The sequence below is a fragment of the Saccopteryx bilineata genome, chromosome 1, assembly GCF_036850765.1.
Source record: "Saccopteryx bilineata isolate mSacBil1 chromosome 1, mSacBil1_pri_phased_curated, whole genome shotgun sequence".
NCBI lineage: Eukaryota > Metazoa > Chordata > Mammalia > Chiroptera > Emballonuridae > Saccopteryx > Saccopteryx bilineata.
In genome coordinates this window covers 27676397-27700598 of record NC_089490.1, presented here as the reverse complement: position 1 = coordinate 27700598, position 24202 = coordinate 27676397, and the positions used below count along the sequence as shown (strand labels likewise).

The window sequence follows — 24202 nt, the reverse complement described above, 5'->3', positions numbered from 1 at the left end:
CTTCTGTCCTTCTAAATGTTTAGAACACAGCTGTTGGGCAGGTAGAGAAGGACGAAGGTAGAAAAGGGGGCGTTCTCATTCTAATCATCCAATCATCAGCCACCAGCACTTCAGTGGCCCTCCAGCAGTCCGCCGGACTCCTCTCCTGGCTCTACAGGGCATGGCTTCCTGGAAAGATCCGTGCTCTCGTTCCCACGTTTTTCCACGTGACACAGTCGCAGTGCTTTCCACGGGGAGCCCAGGAGTGGCAAAGCTGCCCTTTCTCGTCTCCACCCTGCCCTGACCCACTCAGCGCAGCCTGTTTCCTTAAATTGTTAGGTTGGGCATATAAGGACAGTGGAAAGAACAGTTTGCGTATTATCTCATCTCTTCAATATTAAGCCAATTATCTTCTTAGCTATTGGGAGAAAATAAAGAGGGACTGAGAGTGCGGTGGAAATAGTCATACATAGAGGAGACAGAGTTTTCTGAAATTTTTAAATACCACCAAGGCACTGGCAGTTAAATAGGCTGGGGGGGGGGCGGTGACCAAATTTTTAGAATTTCTGTCAATTCACAGGACAAAGATTCATGACTGCCCTTTTCAGTTCCCAATGTATTTATTGATGGGTCGGTTGCCAGACTGGTCTATTTAATGAAAAGAGGCACTCTTGTTACCGGGAATTAAGTGAAGAAAGATTAGAGTTTTCAGGACTGGCGTGGATCCCAGCTGGGTCATGCTTTCTGATCCCTACCTACAGAGTTGGGTACGAAAGTGCATCAGTCAGATTGTGAAAAAAGCATGTGTTACCTCTGCAAAGTCCAGGCGTGCTTAAAACTGTGATGTAGATAATTCAGAACAATAAATTACGTGCACAAAAGGAGTTTATCATAACATAAAATTAAAAGGTGACAATTTCATCACACGGTTACATTGCTGTTTTCCTTTTTTTTTTCTCTTTTTTTTTGTGGTTTTGTCCTTTTTGTTTCATTTTTCATTTCCATTTTTGTTTTTTATGTAGGTTCAGGGGAGGGTAGAGATTTGTTTGGCCCACTGAAGATTAATCACCCTCAATGGTATATATATTAGAAAAAATATCAGCAGCAAGACTCTCTGGAAATAGATTCTGTTTGATGTAGCTAGTCTGTCTTTTCTGTTTTGCCCTCTTTCACGGCAGCCTCTGAAGTTTTCCGCAGGGGGGCTTTCTCCGAGTTGGCGTGTCCTTGGCCAGGATCTGCCGCTCCGCCGTTTTTGTGGGTAGTGTGTTTTTCCAAGTAGTTCAGCATTTCACTGAGGACCGTTTGGAAAGTGCTTAGGGCTGCACATATTGCTGGAGTCCCAAAGCCATGTGTGATCAAACTGGAAGTGAGAAGCGGTAGGGAAAAAGAGGTGAACAACTTACAGTATGATACAGGACAACACATCCCCCATTTAATCCAGAGCACTCAATTTAACAGACATTTATTGTGCTCCTAAGTGGTGCCAAGCATTGTGAAACAGAACACCAGTCAGTATATTGCCTTTAACCGTAAGAGATTTGGCATATATTTGGAAGAAGGTTTGTTATTGAAAGATTTGACATGCATAGTTATTAGTATGCCTGAATATTTAACATGTGACTTGATTCTGATACTCTATCTCATTAAGGAAGTCAGTAAATATAACTTTCTATGAATGGGAATTATTTCTTTTTGAAGAATGCTATCCACTTGTATGAGCATAGATCAGGGGTCCCCAAACTACGGCCCATGGGCCACATGCGGCCCCCTGAGGCCATTTATCCAGCCCCCGCCACACTTCCAGAAGGGGCACCTCTTTCATTGGTCATCAGTGAGAGGAGCACAGGATGCGGATGCTCCTGGAGTACCGTATGTGGTGGCACCACAAAGCGCGGTGTCGCTCACGTACAGTATTACTTCTGGTAACACGGGATGCACGCGTCATGGATCTGGAAGCACGTCATATCACTTGTTACAGCTAGCAGTGACAAATATGGAACCAGACATTGACCATCTCATTAGCCGAAAGCAAGCCTATAGTTCCCATTGAAATACTGGTCAGTTTGTTGATTTGCATTTACTTGTTCATTTTATGTTCATTTTAAATATTGTATTTGTTCCCATTTTGTTTTTTTACTTTAAAATAAGATATGTGCAGTGTGCATAGGGATTTGTTCATAGTTTTTTTTTATAGTCCGGCCCTCCAACGGTCTGAGGGACAGTGAACTGGCCTCCTGTGTAAAAAGTTTGGGGACCCCTGGCATAGATAATACAAGAAAAAAAATTGGCTGCATATTCCTGATGGCTGCTTCTCTGATTTCATCCTTCTCTTCTGAATAGTAATATTTTTGTTTTGTTATGTTTTTTAAAAAATTTTTGTTTATTCATTTTAGAGAGAGGAGAGAGAAAAAAGGGGGAGGAGCAGGAAGCATCAACTCCCATATGTGCCTTGACCAGGCAAGCCCAGGGTTTTGAACCGGCAACCTCAGCTTTCCAAGTTGAGACTCTACCCACTGCGCCATCGCTGGTCAGGCTGCATAATAATAATTTTATCTGGGCATGGCCTGGAGACTCTATTTTCAAGCTTCCCTTGCAGCTAGGTTTTGAACATGGGACTCAGCCTCCCACCACAAAACATGAGGGGAAATGTATCAATCTCCTTCTTGCTTAAAAGGAAATTGGGTATCCTTGATGTCCTCTCAAAATAGGTATGCAGCTATGCAGATGAGGATAATTACCTTGGTGATGAGCAGGGAACAAGATAAAAGGAACCCAAACACCCCCAGTCTCTTTAGTGAGAGACAAATATATATTCTATCTTATTTAAACCAAAACTTTGTGTTTGGGTTTTAGAAGCTAACTAACAATCATAACTAGTGAGCAAAGGTAGGGGGTCATGGCAACCTCAGTATAGGAAGCCCTGCCAACCATGACAAACAGAATTTCTAGTCGAACAAATAAGTGCAGATTCACTCTCCCTTGTGAACAGAAGACACCCAGATTTTTCACTTGGTCAAGGGTTTCTGAAGTAACACTGCCAGGTTGCTCTCCATATTTATACTTGTAATAATAGAAAAGTACTTTTGACATATATTATGCATATGTTATAATATATATGCAACATGGTATATATTGTATATTAAAAAAAACAAAACCCGCCTGACCTGTGTTGGTGCAGTAGATAAAGCATCAACCTGGAAATGCTGAGGTCGCTTGTTCGAAACCCTGGGCTTGCCTGGTCAAGGCACATATGGGAGTTGATGCTTCCTGCTCCTTCTCCCTTCTCTCTCTCTGTCTGTCTCTCCTCTCTCTATCTCTCTCTCCCTCTCTCTCTCCTTTCTAAAATGAATAAATAAAATAAAATTTAAAAACTCCAAACTATTAACTGCTTCTAAGTTCTAGGTTGTTATAGTTATGACTTCGGCGGTTTTTAAAGCAAATAGAACCATCTTCTATAATATTTTAACTAGCTAATTACCCTTCTTAGGGTATGTAATCTTTGGCAACAAAAATAATAATATTTAAAAACAATGAAAATGAAGGACATAAGGCTTAATGCAACCTACTGGTATGCCTTAGATAATATCTACCACATGGAATTGTTGTTTATAACAATTTATTTAAAGGCTCAGAATAATGCCAGATCTATAGTATCTATACTAGCTATCAGTTAATGATAGATACTGTTGGCTGTGGGATTTTCATGGTAAGAATAAAGTTTTCTTCATGTCCCTCATTATACTGCACAGGTTGTTAGCGTCCTTCATCTGGACCTTTTACAAAGCTTGCCCTATGACTAGGTCATAATTAACATATATTAAAAAGGAAAAAGACTTCAGTTTGCAATTATTAAGAAAACAAGAAGGGTCAGTGCTTGGGCTGCTATGTACACCAAATTTGTCATATAAGACATTACTGTAGTTCAGGCATATTAGTCTTGCACTGCCAAGCAGAAATACTGATGTCTGCTCCATTTTGACAGTGAGATAACGAGAGAGGAATCCATATGCTTTAGGATCTATCAGGCAGTCTGGACAACAAATCAAACTGATGACAGTGATGGGGAAAATAATCATGGCTGCACCCACAAAAAGATTTGGGGGAAGCCATCCATTGAAATCTGGGTGCGTGGCCCTGGGTACAAACTACCTCTTTTTTTCATGCTTTATTCCTGTTTTAGGGCTCCTTGCATCATTAGACAGATTTTATTTTCCTCTCTACTGCCACGTCCTCTTGGTTGTGACTGCCTTCTACATCTATAGCTGAATATGCAGAATTGACTTTGATCAGGTTAAATATGAAAGTTAATAGCCAATGTTTGAGTTCTGGCCACATGACGGGCAGGAACTGTCCAGAGTACTTTATTGTGTAGAATCCTGGCACCAACACTAAGGAGGCATTATTATCTCTACTTTGTAGGTAAAGAAATTAATGCCAGAAAAGTTCAATAATTTTCCTGAAAAATCTAACATTCTGTATTGCCTCCATGCTTCTGTTCTTCTCAGGATGAGGGTGTGTTCTATTTCTTTTCTTTTAGAAATCACATTATGTTGGCAGTCGGTTTCTCTAACTTTATTCTGTGGGCAGGCTTCTGGGCACACATGTTAGTTCTTCTTGCTCACTTTCCTGTGTAAGACCAGTGTTTTAAGAAATCAAGTACTGAGTGGCTAGGTGTATATACAGTAAATGCTTTAATCCTCCACGTTGAAAAGTAGTGTCAGTCATAAAGAAAGGTTCTTGAGCTGCTACACTTTTTGGCTGATGGCCTTTCTTGCTTCTTAAATGTATATCTGATCATTAGCAGGTGGCACTGTCATCTTTGCTTGGCACTGAGAACCAGGAGTACCAAATCTTCACGTTGGCTCTGACCTGAGGCATTTCGCGATTTGGAAGAAGTTATATAGTTTTGCAAGATGACAATGGTCTAAGTAAAACAGCTGCAGGGTTCTTTCCAACTCTAAGTTACAATTCCTCATTATCAATGTTTATGGCATTCTTCTTAAAATGCAGGACATGAACAGAAGGTTATGGAAATTAATAGACCACTAAGCTCAACAGAGAGGTCAAAATTGATTGTGGAATAGTCATAAGAAAAGTAACTACTGGCGCTGGCCAGTTGGCTCAGCGGTAGTGTCAGCCTCGTGTGTGGAAGTCCTAAGTTTGATTCCCAGTCAGGGCAAAGAGGAGAAGCGCCCATCTGCGTCTCCCCCCTTCCCCCTCTCCTTCCTCTCTTTCTCTCTCCAAGGCTCCATTGGAGCAAAGTTGACCTGGGCACTGAGGACGGCCCCAGGGCATCTGCCTCAGGCGCTAGAATGGCTCTGGCCACAACAGAGCAATGCTCCAGACAGGCAGAGCATCATCCCCTGGTGGGCATGCCGGGTGGATCCCTATTGGGTGCATGCAGGAGTCTGTCCGACTGCCTCCCTGCTTCTAACTTCGGAAAAATAAACAAACAAACAAATAAATAAATAAAGAAGAAAGAAAAGTAACTACTTGAACCATTATCATGCAACACGAAAAACATCATGTAAATTATTTAGTCTCCTTAATGGAACACTGCCTGCACGTTGGAAAGCACGTGTGGCATGCTGCAGGGGATGATGCTAAATGCAAAGGAAAGCCTCCATTCTAGCAGTTTTTAGTGAGGTTTATGAATCCAAAAATTTTAAGTCATCTCATATTGTATTAGAATAGCACAGAAAAAAGGACAAAAGCAGAGAATAATTTCAAAATTTCTGGGAATATTATGCCATTCTGTTAGCCCAACCACCCCAGAAAAACAGTGTATATCTCACTCTTATTGACATAAAGAAAGGAGAAAAGGAATAATATAGAACAGGGGTCGGGAAACTTTTTGGCTGAGAGAGCCATGAACGCCACATATTTTAAAATGCAATTCCGTGAGAGCCATACAATGACCCATGTACGTTATGCATTATCCAATAAAAATTTGTTGTTGTCCCGGGGGACAGCTGTGATTGGCTCCAGCCACCCGCAACCATGAACAGGAGCGGTAGGAAATGAATGGATTGTAATACATGAGAATGCTTTATATTTTTAACATTATTACTATTTTTATTAAAGATTTGTCTGCGAGCCAGATGCAGCCATCAAAAGAACCACATCTGGCTCATGAGCCATAGGTTCCCCATCCCTGATATAGAATATACAAAAAAATAGAACTAATAAATTTTATTTTCAGGCCTAGACAGAAAATAAACAAATAGACAAAAAAAAAAAAAAAAAGGTCCTCTGTAAGGTAATAAACCATAGTCAAAAGTCCAAAATCTTTAATAATGGATATTGCTTTTGTCTTTATAAAATATTAGTTTTTATTCTGACCATGCAATGGTGCAGTGTATAGATCATTGGCCTGGGATCCTGAGGACCCAGTTTGAGGCCCTGAGGTCGCTGACTTGAGTGGGGGATCATCCGGCTTGACTGCAGGCTCACCAGCTTGAGTGCAGGGTTGCCGGCTTGAGCATGGGATCACAGACATGACCCCATGGTTGCTGGCTTGAGGCCAAGGTTGCTGGCTTGAGCAAGGGGTCACTAGCTCAGCTAGAATCCCCCTCCCTCATTAAGGCACATTTGAGAAAGCAATCAATGAGCAATTAAAGTGCCACAACGACAAGTTGATGTTTTTCATCTCTCTCCCTTCCTGTCTGTCCATGTTTGTCCCTCTCCCTCTCAAAAGAAATAAAAGAAAATATTAGTATTTAACCACAGACTTAATATTTAAGTTATATTCAGTATTTGCATATATATTTATATTTTTATAAGATTAATGTCAGAGAGTATTTCATAAGCATATATTACTGGGGTTAAATAATAGCCATGATGGTTTGAAGTTGGTAGTCAAAATCTAGGAGATCTAAATTCAAATTCATCTAGCCTGACCTGTGGTGGCGCAGTGGATAAAGCGTCGACCTGGAAATGTTGAGGTCGCCAGTTCGAAACCCTGGGCTTGCCTGGTCAAGGCACATATGGGAGTTGATGCTTCCAGCTTCTCCCCCCTCCTCTCTCTCTCCCTCTCTGTCTCTCTCTCTCCCTCTCTCTCTCCTCTCTAAAAATGAATAAAATAAAATAAAATAAAATATTTAAATTCAAATTCATCTAGAATTTTATCCTCAGTGAGACAAGTGAAAGAGACAACTGGCGATGTTTCTTTCATCTTTACGCCACATTTAAAAATGTTTTCGCTTAGTAGTGGCAGAGGATACAAAGGTTGTATCCAATTTCTTAACACATTTGCATTTCCCGGGTCTCCTTCCTTCATCCTGTGTAACCCAGTGTCCTGTTACCTCCTTTTCCAAAGGCTTATCTCAGGCATATGTCCTCTTTATGCCCCAAATCTGCGATGGTCATTCTCTGTTGTGTACTTTTGTTTGCCCACTTTCTTCTTTTTGACCCAAGTCCAATCACCCTTCAAAGTTCCTTGGATGCTACTGAAAAAAAGGTGTTAGTTTCCCCGATCTCTTGATTACGAGATTGAAGAAAGATGTGCTCCTGCCTAAGTGATGAGAGGGCTTACGTAGAATTCAGAGGAGAAGTGAGAAACATCCCCTCCAACAATGTGAAGTTGAGTAGAGAGAGGACCATGGGAAGAAAAGAGACCCAGGAGAGTAAGACCTCAGTCATCAAAGTGAGGAAGAAGAGTGGGTGCCTCACAGCATGAGTGATCGTCCAAGTCCACCAGAGTTTAAGGTAAGTGTAAAGAAGATGGTAGGTATCTCTAAAAAGTTGTGGTTTAGGCTGTTATTATTAACTGGTAATCAGAGTTAGAGCCTAATCATAAAGGAAAAAAAAATACAAAAAGTGTTAAAACAAAGTGAAAACAAACCACAAAACAAAAGCCAAAACAATAAAATAAACAAGCCTGAGGTGGGGCATGACTGTCATCAACCTACTCTCCACCTGACCTTGTCTGCTGCCAGCATTCAGGTAACAGTCACCTCCAGGGGCAGCAGCCACGGGGAGAAGGGGTGGGGACTTCAGTGTGTGGAAGCACTGAGTTCACAAAGGCTGAACTTTCCTTGGTTCCCCCAGCTAGTAGGCTTTAAAGTTATGTTTCAAGAATGAGGGAAGAAAAGAATGAAGGCATAGGCCCAAGGCTTGGGTGAGTTCGTGCTCTGATTGCAAATGAAAGATTAAATGGTGATTAAGATGCTTTGCTTTCTTAAAACAGTCAATAGTCTAATTCAGTGGTAGTCAACCTGGTTCCTACCGCCCACTAGTGGGCATTCCAGCTTTCATGGTGGGCGGTAGCAGAGCAACCAAAGTATAAATAAAAAGATAGATTTAACTATGGTAAATTGTTTTATAAAGATTTATTCTGCCAAACTTAGCAAAAATCCGACATAAAGTACTTGGTAAGTAATTATTATTATATGCTCTAACTTGCTGTAACTCTGCTTAATAAATTTTATAAAATAAAGTTACTTCCCTACTTTATAAATCACCATTACCGTGGAACCAGTGGGCGGTTAGAGAATGTTACTACTAACAGAGATACAGAAGTGGGCGGTAGGTATAAAAAGGTTGACTACCCCGATCTAATTAATGAAGTTGAGACTATTTTAAGTACAGGAAACCCCTATTTCAAGATTAAGAAAGCACAGGAATGTGTTTCCGAGACATTGAAGTTGTTAGGTGATCTTGAGAAATCATGGGAGATGAGAGGAAGTGGGGAGATGGACCAGTGAAACATACTTTCATAATCAAAGCAAGGGGGAAAAGAGATGTTATAAACTTGAGGTTTTTAAGTTACATTTAAATAGCCTTTTAACAAATTCCTTATGAAAAATTTTTAAAATCAGGCTTATTAAGTTTGAATTTGCATATGATAATATTTACCCTTTTTAGGTATATTGTTCACTGGATTTTGATGAACCCGTGAGTCATGTACTCATCGCCATTATCCATAAAGTGATTCTGTGTTCCTTCCCTCTCCCAGGAGAATCAGCACTCTAACTTCTGTCCTTACTGGTTCTACTCCCCCCACCCCCATGTCATCTAACCTGAATCATAAAGTCTTTAGACTTTTGTGACTGCCTCTTTTCACTTCACATAATCATTTTGAGATTCAGCCACACAGAATGTTTTTATTGCTGTGTCACAGTGAAGGGATCTGTCACAATTTGTTCATGGGATGAGTTATTACAAATCTGCAGTGTTAACAGTTAAAAACATAGAGGTGGTCATGGAAGTGCTGCCTGGGTTCAACGAGGAAACCAATAAAGTATCTGTATTATTTCCTCCTATAAAAATTTTACTAGAGCAGTAGCAATGACATTTACTGGCGACTTTTAGCAATGCATCTGACAAATTGTCTCAAAATACCATGTGATAAGCTAGGGGCATGAGCTAGATAGACAGAAGAGTAGGAAGACTCACAGCTGGTTGGACAATAAAACCCACAGTGTGGACTAAAAGGTAGTTGTCAACCTTGAAGGACATCTCCATAGGACCGCTGCAAAGCTCTCTCATTAATTCCACTCTGCTCCACATGTTAATTGACAATGTGGATGAAGGCATCATGGATTTGTAACTTAATGGCTGGCATTAAAATAGAGAGGAAAATTCCTGCATTGGATAGCAGAACCAACGTGCAGAAATACCTTAATGTGGTAAAAAGCTTAGTTGGTGGGCCGAAATCAATGATGTGAAATTTAGGGGAGATTAAGGAAAACATATCCGCATGCAGTTCACTGAAACAGAGGCCTGACTCAAGAGTAATTCTTAGGAAAACGTCTTACCAAATCAGTAAGTCTAAACTAAAAAAAGCAAGGGTCAAAATTGGAAGTTTGGATCATAGCTAGTCAGGCTGAGTAGTTAGTTATATGTACCTTTAACGATTCTTTCTCTCTCTAACTAGATTCCAGCTCATTGATTTCATTTTCCTATTACTAATTTCACCCTGAGGAGCAGGAAGGTTCTGACAACTGACTGTGAGCAATATAATCACCTGCTGAGAATCTAGACTGCTATAGTTTATGGCTCCTGATGGTAGAAAAAATGTAGCCTATATTTAAGTCATCTTCTTAATCTTATTCATGGTTATAAAAATTCCTATTTGATAGACTTTCCAATTAACATTCTCTCGAGCATCTTTCTGTGACATAAACCATCCCTTCAAGATGGCTGAGTCCCGAAAGTAGTAACTGTTGGCTGGATCCAAAGGTGAAGCTTTACTTTTTGACTTTTCCCCTTCCCTTTTCTAGAGAAATTGTGTGTGTGTGTGTGTGTGTGTGTGCACAACCTATGGACTTACACTGTTTTTGCCTTTTTAGAAGGAGGCTTCCTAACCTCTTCTTGACTAAAGGACTTGACCTGAATAAGTTCTGATAAGACTTTAACTTTTGAAAGGAAAATATATTGTAACAGTTCACACTGTATTCTGTCAGTGGGGTTAAAAATGAAGAAATTGAGACTCAGAAATGAAAAGGGTAATAGAGGATGAAAGAGAAGAGACTGCTATTTGAAAGATAATAAATTATGATCTTTTCCTCTTTTTTCCTGTGTGGTTTTGCTAATCATGTGTTAGTGACACCCCATCTTTAACTCAGTGTTTATACTTATAAACTACATTCATGTGCCACATAACAATGTTTCAGTCAATGACAGATCATAGATGTGTTGGTGGTGCACCATCTAGCCTAGGTATATAGTAGACTATATCATCTAGGTTTGTGTAAGTACATTTTATGATGTTCACAAAGTGACAAAATCCCCTAAGGATGTATTTCTCAGAAAGTATCCCCATCATGAAGGGGCTCATGGCTGTATGTGATGTTAATGATGAGGAATATCAAGAGACTTCCATACAATAGAAATTTCACAAATTTCTTTTCACACCTGTGATCTTTGGTTAAAGGTGATCTTTCTTGGGGCCAAGGCCTTATGTGTTAATCTTTAAAACTGCCAAAGCTTCAGTGTTTATTTGAAACGGAAGTTAATACAGGATTCTGAATGGACAATTTACCAGAGGGACAAGAGCTATTTTACTTTTCTTAATCTATATAAATACGGTTTACATTTCACTAGCTTTGTTGTATGCTAGGAAAATGTTACAAAGTTGTTTCCATATTGCTCTAATTGTCCTTCAGAGATGCTTTATCATTACTTTAATTAATTTGTCTAAATTACTTTAAATTGAACCACTAAAGCAATTTCCTAAAACATAGCCTAAAGCAAACTCCTGTGGAATCTTCCCCTGGATTCTTTATATCTTAGAAAGAGTTGGGCTTGGGTTCTAGTATATTCTTTCCACCTACTAAGCATACACTGATTTAATAAGTATTGAAAGCAAATGAAAGCCTCATTAATATTTGCGCCTGAAGACTTAGTCACTCAGTTGTGTCTGCCAACTGTGGCTGGATTATTCTTTTATTTATTCATTTTAGAGAGAGAGGAGTTGGGGTAAGGAGCAGAAAGCATCAACTCCCATATGTGCCTTGACCAGGCAAGCCTAGGGTTTTGAACCAGTGACCTCAGGGTTCTAGGTCAATGCGTAATCCACTGCGCCACCACAGGTCTAGGCCAAGGGGCTGGATTTTTCTAGCTTTCTTTTGATACACAAAACTCTTAGCTCTGGCCTGTTAGCTCAGTCACTTGAAGTGTTGCTGAGGGCCTGACCTGTGGTGGTGCAGTGGATATAGCATCAACCTGGAAACGCTGAGGTTGCCGGTTCAAAACCCTGGGCTTGCCTGGTCAAGGCACATATGGGAGTTGATGCTTCCTGCTCCTCTCCTCCTCCCCTCTCTATAATGAATAAATAAAACCTTTAAATAAATAAATAAATAAATAAATAAATAAAGTGCTGCTGAGAAACACTAAGGTTGTGGGTTCAGTACCTGGTCAGGACACAAACCAATGAATACACGACTAAGTGGACCAACAAATGGATACCCCCTACCCCCTTCTCTCTAAAATCAATCTATCAATAATAAAAAAAGAAGTTAAAAATTTTTAATGGACATAAGAGATACTATTATGCTACAAACTCAAAGACTGAAAATCAAGAGAAAATAGCCTACTGATATCATCATTTAGGTGATTCAAATAAAAGCACATTTCATTTTGTCAAATTTCAACTTTCTACCTGGACAATGTTTGACAAGCAAACTTCTTCTTCTTGAATGTTTGAATAGTTTGAACTGTTAGTCCTATTATTTTGTTATGTTGCATTATTCCAATGGGTGTTAGCTAGCGTGTATCTTTGATTCTCCAAATTGCACACAGATGCCACTGTCATCAACTTCAGTTCTTTCCTTTGGCCTCTGGGAGGCATGCAGGCAGCAAGACTTAAAGGGAAAACAAATCTCCTTTTCCTTCCCTCCTGGATTATTCAGCTACTGCAGGTTTAGGTCCAAATACAGCCCCAGGCTCAGTCTGTACCCCCCACTAGTTTTTGGTGGTGGCCAGCAGAGTGCCTTCTTTTACTCATGAGAACAGCTGTGAGGGCAGGGGGCTGGGCAACAGGCCCTGGGGAACACCAGCAAAGGGTGGTGAAGTTTCTTTTCAAAACCTAACTTCTTTTCAGAGCTATGAGGATAAGGCCGCCCTCTATTTCTCTGAAGCAGCATGACCCTGAATGCCGGCCATGGAGGGAGGCCTCACCCCCAGGAAAGTAGCTGGGTCCTATCCTCTTGAACTTGACGGCATCGCTCCACTGTAGCCGAAGCAGTTGAGGGAATAGAGGAAATGGGAAACAGGCTGAATGTATTTATTTTCTCCATGGATTATATTATCCCGTGGTCCCAAGTGATTGTAAAATGCAGTTTATTTAAGGAGCATATATTTAAGGTATATAGTTCTTTGGAGGCTAGAAATAATTGAAATTGATTTATTCACAAGGCCCTCAACAGCACTAAAAAAAATGTCCTGCACTTCCTTTAGCTGGTAGGTTCTCAACCCTAAATATTTATCAGAATCACTCAGGGAGCTTGTTTTTAAAAAATACCAATGTGTGGGTCCTACACCAGAGATGCTTACTTACTTGGTTTGAGATGGGTCCAAAACATTCATATTCTAAAAACAGTTTAAATGCAGCTAGAGAGTTGGATGTGTTCCCTTAGTGCCAAAAAATAGCACCTAACCACCATGTCTACTATCCTTTCTGGGAAAAGAAAACAATAATTGTCTCCTGCATTTTCCTCAAGAACTTCTGCAGAACCTAAGTTTCATGGAATGTTAATAAACATTTTTTTTTGGGGGGGGACAGTTTCTGTGATCAAGTTTTGAAAACAGGGGAGTAAGTATTCATTCCATGCAAAAATGGTTCCACCATTCCCAGGGCTCCGGGAACCTTTGACATGCTAATGTACACTGGCATACTTCAAGAGTAGTATAATAGTCAGGATTTCTTAATTCAAAAACTACTTGATCATGAGTCACTTTCAAGGCTCATCTCATGGTCTCATGGGATTAGTGCTCTCTGAAGCTCACTTTGGATAAATGAGTTTATGACTGCCCTGAATCTTCACCAGATTGGGAGATATGTTGCCTCTCCAACTCCCTGAGGTCACATTCCTCTTGCTCTTCTCGCCACTTACTCTGAGGTCCTGAAAGGACACAGGTCCTGCCTGACCAGGCGGTGGCGCAGTGGACAGAGCATTGGACTGGGACGTGGAGGACCCAGGTTCGAAACCCCGAGGTCGCCTGCATGAGCACAGGCTCACCTGGTTTGAGCAAAAGCTCACCAGCTTGGACCCAAGGTCACTGGCTTGAGCAAAGGGTCACTGGCTTGGCTGCAGGCCCCTGGTCAAGGCACATATGAGAAAGCAATCAATGAACAACTAAGGTACCGCAACAAAGGATTGATGCTTCTTATCTCTTTCCCTTCCTATCTGTCTGTCCCTCTCTGTGTCTCTGCCACAAAAAAAAAAAAAAAAAAAAGACACAGGTCCTTGAAATTTTATTTTACTCCCATCCAGCTCATTAGAAAAGGAGATGACGGATACAGTCATTGCACAAACATTAGAAGTGACCAGAGTCGATCACATCCATGTCAATTTTTTGCAGGTAAAGATAATTTTTTGACATCTATGTCCTTTTTATTTTTTTTACATATGGGAATTGAGCTTTTGGGGATAAGTGAGTCATTTATCCCTATTACATTTATCCGTATTATTTATTTATTTTTCCCTATTACATCATTTGTGGTTTTTTTTCTTTTCTTTTTTTTTCCTGAAGCTGGAAACGGGGAGAGACAGTCAGACAGACTCCCGCATGCGACCGACCGGGATCCACCAGGCACGCCCACCAGGGGCGACGCTCTGCCCCTCTGGGGCGTCGCCGCGCCTCGACCAGAGCCACTCCAGTGCCTGGGGCAGAGGCCAAGGAGCCATCCCCAGTGCCCGGGCCATCCTTGCTCCAATGGAGCCTTGGCTGCGGGAAGGGAAGAGAGAGACAGAGAGGAAGGAGGGGGAGGGGGTGGAGAAGCAAATGGGCGCCTCCCCCATGTGCCCTGGCCGGGAATCGAACCCGGGTTCCCCCTACGCCAGGCCGACGCTCTACTGCTGAGCCAACCGGCCAGGGTCTCATTTATGTTTTTTATAGTATAAGGGAATGAAGATGCTAATCTCAGGACTCTTGTCCTTTCTTAAGCAAAATTATACTTAACTGTTGACTTTTTTAAATTAATGAGTGGCTAAAACATAAAGAAATGAGATCATATGGAAATACAGCATAGATAGTGATTTAAAATGGAATAGGAAATCGACAATGAGGTAAAACATCACTGGGGTCGAAGAAGCTTTAGGGGTCACCCAGCTTAACTGCACCAATTTACTGATGATCAGATAATCACATGGAGGCTGGACTGGTGAAACGCCTGCTCCAAATCCACAGTTCCTGCTGACCAAGGGAAGCCTGAGCTCGGCCCCCTGACATCCATCCTGAGCATTTCCCATCATCCTGTGCTGTCCCCCTTGCAACTGTTCCCTAATCCATAGTTCAAAAAACCCCCAGAAATTATCTAAATAAACAGTTACCGAATTTCTTCCCCTATATATGCATTCCCCCAAATCGGTTATTCACATGTAATTATTGTCAGCCATGTCTGCAACGTGTTATTAGAAACACTTGCCTCTGCTTTCTGTTATTTGAATTACATATCTCCGAAGTGCTGAACTTAAAAATATCCATTAAACTGTTCTCAAATGATCTCCTTTTACATATGTATCTCCTGCAGCATTTGGCTTGGAGCCAGGCAACTTGAGAAGTATAATAAATATTGGCAACGGATTGAATTCTTCAACTGCCTATTTAATGTTAAATGAATGTAAGTCATTTAATGCAGATTCATATAAGGCGCATTGTTTGTCTGCTATGGAAGTGGAAATGTGGTCTGTTTTATTTATTTATTTTTTGTAGACATTGTTGCTAGTGAAAGTTTTACTTTAAGGGCGACTCTTTCCTTTTATGTAGATACAGGTTACTACCCTTGCTTACTTAACTGCTAAGACCTGACCAGTATGTTTTTCTTTGCACCAGGGAATGGATCTCACTTTTGGAGTTTAAGTTTTAAAGTTGAATTTCAACCTTACATAAAGGAGCTTAAGTTTGGAAAACATGGTTGTTGTTGTTGTTTTTCCCACCATTCAGGCTCACTATTTCCATTCATTATTTATTCATTATTTACTTCTTAAGTAAAATGGGCTTAGGTATTCCCTTGAACTGGACAGAACATCCTGAAGGAGGCTTTATCATTTTATTTCTTAAATGCTATGCTTAGTTGTGTAATTGATTTTATGATGTTTACTTCGGGGATTGGAAATTTAATTGAAATTTCTTTATTTCTTTTCTGGCACTAAAAAAAAATAATTGTGCAAGATTAAGAAATTTATTTACTTCAGATTACCTTCCCTGCCACCTTCTCATCCCAAGGAGGTGGGGTGGGGGGAGGTCCAAACATGCTCAGGTTTAAGTGAAAAAGAAACATCCTTTCTTCAGCATGTTGCCAAGCACACAGAACTCAGAAGATACCAGTTAAGTTGCTTGGAAAGCATGACATGTCTGAAACACTAAAGAAAATGGGGATGAATAGCCCAGAAAGAGAAAAATAAAATCAGAGTTGTCTTTAGAAATTGGGAGGGAAACAGGATCAGATTTACTGTGTGAGGCCCCCGAGGAGGGGGATGTTAGGGAGACAGGTGTTGCCTCACTGGAGAAAGGCATTTCTAATAGAGCTGTCAGAGATGAGGCGGGATGCTTAGGCAGGCAAAGAGCAGTCTATCATGGGAAGTTCTCAAGCCTGGAATGGGTGACAACTTGACAGGGCTGTTGAACAGAAGATCCAAATATCGAAGAAGAATGGGGAAGGTAAGGGGGCTTTCAACAGTGAGAATCAATGAAAAAATGTGATCACCAGCAGGCACACAGGTATCTGGGAATGCCTGTACATTTCTTATTTTCAAAGCATCGTGGGAGTAGTGGGAAGATCTATTTCTAAGGGGTGATGTCAGCACACTCTTTGAGTCAAATAGGAGAATTAAGCATATTGATCATTTCATTTCTTTAGCACACAACTAAAGGGAATGAATCAGTAGAGGGTTCATCTAAGACCCAATACAGATACCATCATAATCTGCATTATTAACATATATTTATTGGACACATGTGCTCAGTACTGTGGATTGAAAAATAAAAGCCTTTCCTTGGTTGCCCCAGGTAATTTACCTGGACGCTGCTTCGTTCTCTATTATAAAATCTCTCTGTAAGTCTTTGGATGTAACTGTCCTTCACATTAGAAGCTCCTAAAGCGTGGGACAATCCTTTAGTTGTCATGCCACCTGCTATTAGCACAGTAAAACATTAGAAACTATAGAATTTGGGGCTGCCAAGTGAGTACTGAATAAGAAAATTTCCTCATTTTTCTAATAAGCTGTTCTCTCTGAACTGAGTATTAAAGGTAGTCTAACTGCCTCCCCTTAGTCATGTTATCAGATGCTTGATTTTGGATTCAATGCAATTATGAGAGCATAAGAGGCAACGAAGGGAGAAGTTGTTAAGATCTCCTGAGATCTCAAAGAGGAGATCTTAACATTTTGGAAAGTTAGGGCTCTGGATTTCTATCTTAGCTGAATCTGTTCTGTCCCTGGAGCCCCAGGCTACCTTGATGGATTGGCTATCGCCGTTCCTGGGAATTTGTCTATGGGATCTCCCACAGAGTTCAGTCCATTTTCTTCCCCATTCCAGTAGGAGTTGTGGTGTCTGCTGTGTTCTCATTAGCAAGACACGTGTTTTATGGTACGCGGTAAATTGTAAATAATGAATAAACCTGCCTCTTGTCATTGTGAGGGAAACAGCAGCATTCCAGGCTCTGAACCATGAGGAGGTTACTGTGTGCAGTTTTCTCTCTAGCTCTGACATGTCAGCTACCACCGAAAATGGGACACAGTTGTCCGTCAAGTTCAGATCATTGCCTTGCTTTACCTCTAAATATTCAGTCCACTGAAAGGAAGCCACAGTTCTTAAGGGACTAAATCACCTGCCCCATAAGGTAGGACTCAAGTGGTCTGCATTGGGAAGAAGATTTTGACCAAACCAACCAGTAGCACAAGTTGATGTTACTACCTGGAGGGTCCTCTCCGCCCACCCCGTCGTGCTCCTGCTTTCTTTCCCGTCCAGCACTCACAAAACCTGCAAAGTCAGATGCTGCCGATGGACTGCTTTCAAAGTTAGATGTGTTATGCTGCCGTTCTAACTCAGTTTTCTCTTGAGCTTATACTTCTATCAAAATTAAATTTACCACCGTCAGTAGGCAGTTATGAAAGAGACATATTCTATGCTAACATCGTTACTCCGATTATTAGCAGAATAATAGATGTCGAATCTTTTTAATGCGTTAGTGTACAGGACAGAACTTTACATTATTCTCAATTTCATGTTAAAGATGAGTTAGAATTGTTCTTCTTCCAAAAAGGAAAATGAAGGGGCGTTATAGTCTAGGAATATCCTAGCACTGTGATTCTTAAAGCTGCCTCACCATCAGAATTGACTTCAGGTCTGAAAATAACAGATGCCCAAGAGCAATTCTAGACCCATTGAATCAGATCTTTAAAAGGGTGTTCAAGCTCTTAAGGTTTTTCAAAAGCTCCTAGAGAGAGTCCACTGTGAAGCCAGGCTTAAGGGCTAGACTGAGAAAGTGTGGAGTCTCTTTTAAGATCAGGCAACAAGGTCACTTCTACAGCTCTATTAAGATAATCTATTGAGGCCCTGGCTAGATAACTCAGTTGGTTTGTGCATCATCCTAATATACTAAGGTTGTGGTTTTGATTCCTGGTCCGGGCACATACAAGAATCAACCAATGAATGCAGAAATAAGCAGAACAATAAATCAATGTTTTCCTCTCTCTCTCTAAAAATCAATCAATAAAAAAATTTATAAAACAGAATCTATTGAGGCTATTTGGAATACATACACAGTAGAAACATAAATCTACATACTTAAATTCAGTCTACATTAGGAGACTTCAATCTGGTTTTAATGGGAAATGTTTAAACTGTTTAAGCCTTTTGTTTAAGAGGGTATACAACAGGTCCTTAACTAACATTGTTTTGCTATAACATTGATGAGACACTGTAGGACCTTAACTCGTTTTATTAATTGGCCTATGGTAAAAATCACTTCCATTATTTACCATTTTGCTTAAAGTTGCATACCCTCTCAATGATGTTAAGTGAGAGCTTAATATAATTTAAGACATGCAAAAGAATGAAGTCGGACTCTTATCTTACACTGTACATAAAAATTAAGCTAAAATGGATCAAAGACGTAAACATAAGACCTAAAACTATAACACTACTACAGGAAAACATAGTAGGCCAAAAGCTTTATGACATTGGACTTGGCAGGCATTTTCTGGATATGACACAGAACAGGCAACACAAATAAAAATAGATGAGCTGAACTATGTCAAAAACACCTGTGCATTGAAGGACATAATCAACAGAATAAAAAGACAACTTAGAGAATGAAAGAAAATATTTACAAATCATACGTCTAATATGGGGTTAATATCCAGAATATATAAAGAACCCCTAAAACTCAACAATAAAATAGCAAATAAGCAGATTAAAAAGTAGGCAAAGGATATGAATGAATATTTCTCCAAAGATGACGTAGAAATGGACAGCATGCATAAGAAAAGATGCTTACCATCACTTATCATTAGGGATATGCAAAAGAAAACCATAATGGAATGACAAGTGATGTCCAAGATGTCGAGGAATGAAATAAAATAACGGGCACTGTTGGTGGGAATATGAAATGTTGCAGTCACAATGGAAAACAGTATGGCAGTTTCTCAAGTAGACTTACAATATGACATAGTAATTCTACTTTTGGGTGTACTTGGGTCCTCAGGCTATGACACAGTTCTGTTCCTACAACAGTGACATAACCCAAATTTTGGTGTAAGTCAAAACACACCTGAGCCTAAGTCACTTACCTATCCTAACACAGTTGTAAAATCATAATCTAGAACATAAAAACACAACTAAGCCACAGCAAAAGGACATGAATATACTGTACTGTACACTGTACTGTAGTAACAGAAAAAATGACAAAAAATGAATGTAAAAAAAAAGTACAATGCTAACGGCATAAGCTGAAACACGTCTCAATTTTTTTAAGTTTTTATGAGAGTGAGCATTGTAAACTGGAAACAATGTATGTCAAGACTGTCGTAACCCGAGAACCCCCTGTATATTTTGAAAGTAGACCCATGTTCACAGCAGCATTATTTGCTATAGCCAAGAGGTGGAAGAATCCATGTGTCCACTGATGGATAAAGGGATAAGCAAAATGTTGCATATATATACAATGTGTCTTAGATGAAAGAAAATGTAACACACGCTACAACATGGATGAACCTTGAGGATATTATACTAAGTAAAACAAGCCAGTGACAAAAAGACAAATACTGTATAATTCTCTTTAAATGAGGCATCTAAAGTAGCCAAATTCATAGGGACAAAAAGTGAAATGGTCCCTGCCAGGGGGTGGGGAAAGCAGGAAATGGGGAGCTGGCATTCAATGACTATAGTTTATGGTTTGCAAAACAAAAAGTCCTGAAGGTCTGTGGCAGAACAATGTGAATGTACTTAACTGAGCTGCACACTTCGAAATGATAAAGGTGATACATTTTGTTGTGTTTCTTTTAATTTACTGTCCACTATGTTCATCACAGTTTTATTACAACAATAAAACAACAATAACAATAATGTTTATCATTCATTTCATGCCTATAATATGACAAGCGATATGCTGTCATATCATTAATACATTTAAAAAAATGTATTGATTGATTTTAGGGAGAAAGAGGAAAGGAGAGAGAGAGACAGACAGACAGAAATGTGCATCTGTTCCTGTATGTGCCCTGACTGGGGATCGAACCCCCAACCTTTGTACATCAGGACAGTGTTCTAACCAGCCAAGCTACCCCACCAGGGCTATCAGAAATACATTTTAAAACAAATACATATACTTACATGTATTATTTTTTACTCTCACAACATTCTTATGTATATTGCTCTTTCCTTAGCATTGTTTTTAAACTGAATGATTAATTCAAAAAGATTAAATATTTTTATATTGATGAGGATTATCATATAGGCATAGAATTCTAAAGTTTGAAATTGGAAGGCATTGAATAGTTATATGCTGTTTTTCACATTGCATCCAGGGCAGAAGTTAACCACAAAAAATATTCTATTCTTTTTCAAAGTCTTTCAAAAATTAAATTCAAAACATGCCTTTAATAATACATTCTTAGCCCTTTAAACATGTTTGTGTGGACTAATTTAGGAACCATTTGCAGTTTCTAGTTGTGTAGAAATTATACTCCTGGAAAATCAGTCTATAATAACTCATTAATTTCTGTCATATGATCAGTTCATTCAAAAATTTACCTAATCAAGATAAAGAACTATTTAAAGGAGTTAAGACTCCTAATACAAAAATGTGATTATCTGCAATTATAGTGTCCACTTTCAAAGTCATACATTCTTGATAATCGCAGAAAGATATTAAATGTTCTTATCCAAACTGAATTCCAATTTTATTTTAAAGCACTGGTACTCAACCTGGTCCCTACTGCCCACTAGTGGGCGTTCCAGCTTTCATGGTGGGCAGTAGTGGAGCAACCAAAGTATAAATAAAAAGATAAATTTAACTGTAGTAAGTTGTTTTATAAAGATTTATTCTGCCAAACTTAGCGAAAATCAGACATAAATTACTTGGTAAGTAATTATTATTATATGCTCTAACTTGTAACTCTGCTTTATAAATTTTATAAAGTAAAGTTACTTCCCTACTTTATAAATCACCATTACTGAGGAACCGGTGGGCGGTTAGAAAATGTTACTACTAACAGAGATACAAAAGTGGGCGGTAGGTATAAAAATGTTGACTACCCCTGTCTTAAAGGCTTGGATGAAAAAACATCAGTCACCATATAAATATATGTCATATCTCTAAATGAAATTATGGTAGAAATACAAAAATGTCTGTGTTAGTAAAGACAATGTTAACGATTTTAAAAGAGAGTCTGAACAAATTAGAAAATCGGTCTTACCTGAAATGTGTTAAGTGTCTCTGGATGTCCAGGTCTAGAATTGGAGTGGGTCTGGAGGAGCCCAGGGGTGATCTATCTTGGCTCAGGAGGTCTTGGAATTCTTTACAAATTTGTCTGAAATAAAAGATTCAGAGCTAAGGTTGAACTCTTAAAACAGGGCTTTAAATTCATCCCATTATAATTTATTAAAGGTTTGTTTGTTTTTACAGGAGGATTCGATAAAATTTCATAGAGCAACCTGCGAAGTTCCATCCACAACATACAGATGAGGTTCACGGTGGCAACTTTGCCCTCAACATGGTAAGATCACAAATTTTTTAATGAGTAACAGTCCCAGGGCATTGATAAAACCAAGGTTAACTTTAAGGTGACTATTCATAGGTAAACCTAAGGATAAGAAAAAACCTATATAAAAGGATCACAATGAATAACTATTGTTTCATTTAAAATGTGATGTTGGGGTGATATCCTATCTATAAAGAAGTTTAAATCAAATTAGAGGTTTATTTCAGAGCCATGATTCAAGTCAACTTTGGAAAATTCTTTTTTTCTCAATGTTGCATTATATTTCAGACCCATGTGGACTAACTTTGTATTTTAATATTTGATGTCATTACTTTTGCACAATGTAGTCCACGAGCTTCACAAAAATGATTGTCATGTTCCATCTAAGAGCATTTTCTTGCTGCTTTCCTTACTCTAAATGATTATGATTTGTGTGTGTGTGTGTGTGTGTGTGTGTGTGTGTGTGTGTATTTTTCTGAAGTGAGAAGCAGGGACGCAAAGACAGATTCCTGCATGCACCCGACCGGGATCCACCCAGCAAGCCCACTAGGGGGCGATGTTCTGCCCATCAGGGCCATTGCTCCATTGTAAATGGAGCCATTCTAGTGCCTGAGGTGGAGGATGTGGAGCCATCCTAAAGGCTCAGGCTCAGGCCAACTTTGCTCCAGTGGAGCCTTGGCTGCGGGAGTGGAAGAGAGAGATAGAGGGAAAAGACAGGGGGAAGGGTGCAGAAGCAGATGGGCCCTTCTCCTGTGTTCCCTGGATGGGAATTGAACTCGGGACTTCCACACGCTGGGCCGATGCTATACCACTGAGCCAACCAGCCAGGGCCTGATTATGATTTCTAATCATTGGTTTTAGTTTAAATCACCACATTATTATACATGATGCATAACAGTAAAGCGTTTGTGATACATAGTCCAAATGATATACTTCTACAAAAGCAAAACACAATCAAATTTTTTTAAAAAAACAACAAAATACTAGTTTAATACAGTAATTAAAGAGTAAAGTAAAGGACTCCCCAGGAATTTCTCAAAAGAATGTATCTTCTAAAGTGAGGTCACTCCACATGGTGGATAGAGTGTTGACCTGGGACCCTAATGACCCAGGTTTGAAACTCCGAGGTTGCCAGCTGAGGTGTGGGCTTATCTGGCTTGAGCGCGGAGTCACCGGCTAGAGCATGGGATCATAGACATGACCCCATGGTCACTGGCTTGAGCCCAAGGGTCACTGGCTTGAGCAAGGGGCCACTGGCTTAGCTGGAGCCCACCCAGTCAAAGCCCATATGAGAAAGCAATCAATAAACAACTAAAGTGCCACAACAAGTTGATGCTTCTCATCTCTCTCCCTTCCTGTCTGTCCCTCTCTCTGTCTCAGTCTCTGTCACAAAAACAAAAATCAAAACAAAGAAAAAACACCAAAATTTCTACTAAAAAATGGCAAGATGTCTTGAAGCATCAATAATTATCACTGAATTAAAATCAGTGGATTCTTATTATTATACGCCTAAAATTTACTGAACTCTTCCAAAGATCATTGTAATTTTTTAAATGAACAATGAGCCTCAGGTTTATGGCCAGTGTTTAAATATTGCTTCATTTGATAGGATTTGCCTCATTCATTTTGAACACAGTAAAAATAAGAGGACCATGTGGAGAGGAAGAAATAAACGAGATAAGTCCTTATTTGCTCTAAAGCAAGCAAGATCCTCTCTATATTCCTGCTAACATTTGGCTGAGTCTTTGAGATATAGCATGCCATGCTTTCACATTGGCATGTGTGTACTTTCATTGAGAATATTTGATCTAATCTTTTCATTTTTTTCTGTTCTGAGTTATAGTCAGTTGGCTGACCTTCAGGTTTAGTTATATACCTGCATCAAATTAAATTGATTTGAAGGAGAGAGATAGAGAGAAAGAGAGAGAGACAGACATCAATTTGTTGTTTCATTTATTTATGCATTCATTGGTTGATTCTTTTATGCACCCTGGTCAGGGATCGAACCCGCAACCTTGGCATATTGGGATGACGATCTAATCAACTGAGCTACCTGACCAGGACCTGTACAACCTATTTGTAATAGATGAATAACAATGTGAGCTAAGAGTTTGATGGCATTAAATGAAAATGTTTGTGGGCAACATTATTGGTTGTGATTTGTGTTATTTAATAGTTGGCTACATTATCTTTGTTTTTAGGAAATTTCTAACTAAAATTTTTAATACAGACTTGTGCTATCATTTTTCAGACTAGCAAAATGAATTACTATTGGGTAGGCGATTAATGTGATTCATTATTACAACAGAATATTGGAGTTGTTTAGAAAAGAGTTTTTAAATTTTCTGTCAGAC

At 39.5% G+C, this 24202-nt stretch overlaps 1 protein-coding gene across 1 annotated transcript in view; it reads right to left on the bottom strand.

Annotated features, from left to right (window-relative positions):
- Positions 1-1119: 1119 nt before the first annotated feature.
- TFAP2D (transcription factor AP-2 delta) overlaps positions 1120-24202 on the bottom strand; it is a 60685-nt gene continuing 37602 nt past the window's right edge. The window contains exons 7-8 of the mRNA XM_066252971.1: positions 21564-21677; positions 1120-1339 (exon numbers count right to left, since the gene is read on the bottom strand). Coding sequence (XP_066109068.1) covers positions 1120-1339; positions 21564-21677 — 334 coding nt within the window. The remainder of the gene's footprint in view (positions 1340-21563; positions 21678-24202) is intronic.